Below are 6,000 nucleotides of genomic sequence, written 5' to 3' on the forward strand. Positions count from 1 at the left end.
CATAGTTATAATGGATTTGGGTTTTGGACTGTTCTCAATGAAGATCATCTTTTCTTTTGAAGACTTTGTAGCTCCACTGATAATAAATGAATGTGGAGTATATTAGGAACACATTACTTGCTTGGCGTGTTTGGTCTGGAGTAAGAAAATATTTGACTTATCTGTAGGAACTGGAATAGGTTAATCATATTTGGTCAAATGCATATTTAATGATGCACATTTTTTTACCTACATCTAAAAATGTCTCCAGTTGTAGATTAATGAAGCCTTAATTAAAATATATTAACAATGCTTTACTTTTGTACCCAAGTAGATGATTGGTGGTGCCCAGTCACCACTGGGCAACTATTCCCTTCCTTTCTTCCGCTGGCAATTTAAGAAATATATGAGGTTTATTTTTTTATCGATTACACAATTCTTTCCTTTCGTCTAACTTTACATTTATTAACTTTTGCCATTCTCAAGACTCGTTATATTCATTTTTTACCACAGACAAATGTATCTATATGTTATCCATGTTTTTCCAATGAGTTTTTGTGTAGTACCTTATAATCGTAGTGGTGATTCCTACCTAATCCTATTTTATTTATTTATTTTTTATCTCCATTCTGCCTCTCTCTTCTGGAAGGTTTCTACCTTGTCTAATTGAAACAAAATGATACATACCCTCTACTGAAAGTGATATAGTATAACCTCTAGTATGAAGACATTGATTAAAAATTTGTTTTTCTTTTGTTTGTTTTAAAAAAAAAATCATATTTTGCCAGTATCCTGTGTCCTCATTAGGTTTCTGCAAAGACAAACTATATTTGTGAGCAATATACAATATCATGATAAAGCACTCTACTAACAATGTGCGCATTTTTTAGGTAACCAGAAACAGGATTCAGTCGGTACACAACTATGGTATTGCACTCCTTGAGCAAAGTAAAGGACTTGTCCAAGAAAACACAGTTTATCAAGGAAAATCAGGAAAAAACATTCTGCAGCGCTTGTCTAACAATGAAGACTGTATTGTCCAAAACAACAAACTGCTTACTTTCAAGAAAAAGTATGACCCTTATTATTTCTGTTTATTTCAATAAGTTTACTATATAAAAAAATTATTGAGAGAACTTTTGGTGAACATCTCACCCAAGATATGTTGTGCAGTCTCTGCAATCTTGCACCAATTTGATGTACATGTACGTATATATACAGGGCTTGAACTTTCTAGTGGTCCACTAGTCCCGGACAACTTAGAAATTTCAGCAGTCAACTTAGAGATTTTGACTTTTTCCTATATTTAACATTGATTGGACTGGTAACTTTTTCATTTGGGGAAGTAGCTTTTAACCCCTGACTAGTAAACCATAGTGATATATATTTTTCCACCCCTGTATATATATATATATATATATATATATATATATATATATATATATATATATATATATATATATATATATATTTATATATATATATAATGCCTTGCAAAAGTATTCACCCCTTGACTTTTTACCTATTTTGTTATATTACAGCCTTAAATTCAATGTTTTATTAATCTGAATTTTATGTGATGGATCAGAACACAATAGTTTAAGTTGGTGAAGTGAAATGAGAAAAATATATACATAAAACTATTTTTTAGAAATAAAAAACAGAAAATTGGTATGTGCTTATGTATTCACCCCCTTTGTTATGAAGCCCATAAAAAGCTCTGGTGCAACCAATTACCTTCAGAAGTCACATAATTAGTGAAATGATATCCACCTGTGTGCAATCTAAGTGTCACATGATCTGTCATTACATATACACACATTTTTTGAAAGGCCCCCGAGGCTGCAACACCTAAGCAAGAGGCACCACTAACCAAACACTGCCATGAAGACCAAGGAACTCCCCAAACAAGTAAGGGACAATGTTGTTGAGAAGTACAAGTCAGGGTTAAAAGAATATCCAAATCTTTGATGATCCCCAGGAGCACCATCAAATCTATCATAACCAAATGGAAAGAACATGGCACAACAGCAAACCTGCCAAGAGACGGCCGCCCACCAAAACTCATGGACTGGGCAAGGAGGGCATTAATCAGAGAAGCAGTACAGAGACCTAGGGTAACCCTGGAGGAGCTGCAGAGTTCCACAGCAGAGACTGGAGTATCTGTACATAGGACGACAATAAGCCGTACGCTCCATAGAGTTGGGTTTTATGGCAGAGTGGCCAGAAGAAAGCCATTACTTTCAGCAAAAAACAAATTGGCACGTTTTGAGTTTGTGAAAAGTCATTTGGGAGACTCCCAAAATGTATGGAGGAAGGTGCTCTGGTCTGATGAGACTAAAATTGAACTTTTCAGCCATCTAAGAAAACTCTATGTCTGGCGTAAATCCAATACATCAAATCACCCAAAGAACACCATCCCCACAGTGAAACATGGTGGTGGCAGCATCATGCTGTGGGGATGTTTTTCAGCAGCCGGGACTGGGAAACTGGTCAGAGTTGAGGGAAAGATGGATGGTGCTAAATACAGGGATATTCTTAAGCAAAACCTGTACTACTCTGTGTGTGTTTGAGGCTAGGACAGAGGTTCACCTTCCAGCAGGACAATGACACCAAACACACTGCTAAGGCAACACTTGAGTGGTTTAAGGGGAAACATGTAAATGTGTTGGAATGGCCTAGTCAAAGCCCAGACCTCAATCCAATAGAAAATCTGTGGTCAAACTTTAAGATTGCTGTTCACAAGCGCAAACCATCCAACTTGAAGGAGCTGGAGCAGTTTTGCAAGGAGGAATGGGCAAAAATCCCAGTGGAAAGTTGTGGCAAGCTCATAGAGACTTATCCAAAGTAACTTGGAGGTGTGACTGCCGCAAAAGGTGGCTCTACAAAGTATTGACTTTAGGGGGGTGAATAGTTATGCACATTGACTTTTTCTGTTATTTTGTCCTATTTGTTGTTTGTTTCACAATAAAAAAAAGTTCAAAGTTGTGGGCATGTTCTGTAAATTAAATTATGCAAAATCGGTTGTGAGGCAACAAAATACGAAAAATGCCAAGGGGGGGTGAATACTTTTGCAAGGCATTGTGTGTGTGTGTATATATATATATATATATACTTCAAAGAAAGAAGAGGCACTCACAGTACTTGATGAACATAATTTTTGTTTTTATTAGTAATTCATCAACAAAGGTTCAGTCAACGTTTCGGTCCTCACAGGGACCTTTGTCAAGACTGTTTCATAAATAATATATGTGGTATATGTTCTGTTTTGGAATGTAGAGAGCAAAAAGGGATTCTGTGGTAAAATAAAAAAATGTGTTTAATAACCAGGATTAAAATGGGACATTCCTTGTTGCTAGTGTGAAAAAGATGAGGTCTTTAGGGGCCACAGCTGCTCTCTACTTTAAGTGTGGCAAAAAATAGGTGTTAATGTTACTAAGTGTGCAGTGTTTTATGCTTTTTACAACAGGTCAGATGTAGCCTGGAAATTGGAGAATCCTCCTGCTAGGCCATACATAGAAGGATGCACAAGAGGAGTCTCCAGCACACAAAGCAGTCAGAGGGTTGCAACAGTGACCACCAGAATAGCTGCACGGGTGGAAGGACGCTGTCATAACAACGGGAGCATATTCTGTACTATTCTTTGACTACAGAATATTTAACATCATACGGTGCAATATGGACATTACATTTAAAGAGAAGATGTAATCCAACCAAATTACAGATTCAGTCATATCGGCACCTTTATGACTTCTCTAAATGTACTTCCCTTGTCATTGGTTGGAAATGAGTACAAGATCTAATACGGGATTGTTTATTTCCCCAGATGCACAGTGTGTGTAATGCGAGAGAGAGAACAATCTTACATCAGAAATTGTAAAAATGTACATAAGTATTTTTATTACTGTTTTTAAACATGGTAATGACCATGACTTTCAGGTTTGGTCATTTTTATGGATTTAATAACCTGAATGTAAAAGAAAATTTGTATTATACAGTTAAATATGTCCTAATTTAATTGTGTATTTTCTATGACAAGGCCCATGTGTAGTATGTTGTTAAATTACAAGATATCTACAATCAACTTTTCCTGTAGACCTTTCAGGTGCTGGAGTAGGACAGGCGTGTTCTAACACAACGCGAGCAGTGAAGACATCTTTGAATGAATAAGTGGGTATGGCAGGGATTTCATTGTACTGTGTATTTTAAAACAAGAAGATTGTTGACAACAGGACTGACATTGATCCAATTGTACAAGACATGGTACTTTCTTGGATTTAAACTTTTGGTTGCCCAATGTCTAAGTCTTTAAAAGAAATATTTACTTTACCAATGGTATGTGAATCTAATTCTTCATTGACTTACCTGTCTGTCAGCCACAATATCATTAAACAGCATGTTACCAAAACATATTTACACAATTTTATACCATTGATCTAATAGATTCCAATTCTAACATTACTAAGTAACATAAAGCAGAAATGCTACACCCTTTATGATTACTAAATGCCATTAAAGCAACACGTTAAAGCGTGTTTGAAACCTATCATTTTACTTACAGTTTAATTTTAATACTGTTTACATTTATGAGCCAATCAATGCTTGCATCTTCTGTATATCTTACATGCTCACTGCCTTGCTATCTTTTCCATTATCATTTAGTTAAGCAAATACCCCCATTTTAAAATATATTTTTCAAGGATGCTTCTGTGGTTATTTACATTTTTGTTGTAAGGCAAATAGAAACAAGTAGCGCTCAAACAATCAAGCTGTGGTAGTTGTCTCTATCAGCAACTGAGCAAAAGAAATGCTAAGTCTTCAGCATGATTTAACTATTAGTTTCAATTTAAACAATTTTTAAATTGAACACTAGGTGGCAGCATTATTTCATACCATGTTGTGCTCCAGACAACTACCTAGGTATCTCTTTAACAAAGAATACCATGGAAACAAAGCACATTTGATAATAGAAATAAACAGGAAACTTTTTTTTTAAATTGTATGCTCTGTCTGAATCACAAAATATTTGTAGAGGGTTTCATATCCCTTTAAATAAATAACTGCTGTATTTTCATATACGTAACAGAACCGGTTTGGGTACAACAAACTACACACAAAAGCAAGTAATAGACTATTGAGCAGCAGATAATGGAGTCTACTGCAATCTTAAGTTAAATCTGTATATGCTTTATAAATGGCCCTATTTTTGCTAGAAATGTTCACACCCGTTTAACAGAAATGCTATCCTCAATACAAAATACTCTGTCTGCTTGATAAAACACCACATTCTTCTTTAATAAGATGCCACCTACTATTATTTATTTCTATACCACCTTTTGCCTACAACATGGTATACTTTTAATTTAGTTCTTTTTTTTTTTTACACAATTCAGAATCCTGTTTGTTTCTTGTTACGGTGTCATAAACCATGCGAAGCAGTGTACATCTGACTACTGGCTTATATTTAAAGGGCTTTGCAAGTTCAAATGTATTTATTATTTATAATTGTATCATTTTTCATACATGTAGTGTAGCATTTCCTAAACTACAAAGTAAATTCATTATATTTAATTCTAAGTGCTATAAAACTCACAACTCCTCCTTGTTTGTTTTTATTTATAATGCGTTGTATAGAATTATCTATTTTTATCATTTTCAGTATCTTCCATCCAAGCAGAGTTGAAGAAAAACAACATATTGAATTTCCAGTCAAAAATATCTAGCAGTTTTGTTTGCTTCGCTTTGGCTAATCCATCTGTATGATTTAGTTGTGGTGGCACTGGGAGCTGGTCTGTTACTTTTATGCACTGAAGAAACATGTCAGATGATTTTGTTTTTTAAATAATATAAAGATTTGTTTTATATATATTTTATGTGCCTCTAAACATCAGTCTTTAAAAATAACTAAGGTAGCAGAACATTTACCACCCATCCCCAATGTACCTTACAAAAAAAGGACACATACAGTTCTCTATAGAAACAGTCGGGAGAGGGTTATCACCACTGTTCCCACTAAGGCCA

General features: G+C 34.9%; 1 protein-coding gene across 1 annotated transcript in view; it reads left to right on the forward strand.

Annotated features, from left to right (window-relative positions):
* FBXO10 (F-box protein 10) overlaps positions 1 to 5,574 on the forward strand; it is a 641,472-nt gene extending 635,898 nt beyond the window's left edge. Inside the window, exons 11-12 of the mRNA XM_053702717.1 lie at positions 870 to 1,051; positions 3,449 to 5,574. Coding sequence (XP_053558692.1) covers positions 870 to 1,051; positions 3,449 to 3,626 — 360 coding nt within the window. The 3' untranslated portion in view covers positions 3,627 to 5,574. The remainder of the gene's footprint in view (positions 1 to 869; positions 1,052 to 3,448) is intronic.
* The last annotated feature ends 426 nt before the right edge of the window (positions 5,575 to 6,000 follow it).

Source organism: Bombina bombina, chromosome 2, assembly GCF_027579735.1.
Source record: "Bombina bombina isolate aBomBom1 chromosome 2, aBomBom1.pri, whole genome shotgun sequence".
Classification (NCBI taxonomy): Eukaryota; Metazoa; Chordata; class Amphibia; order Anura; family Bombinatoridae; genus Bombina; species Bombina bombina.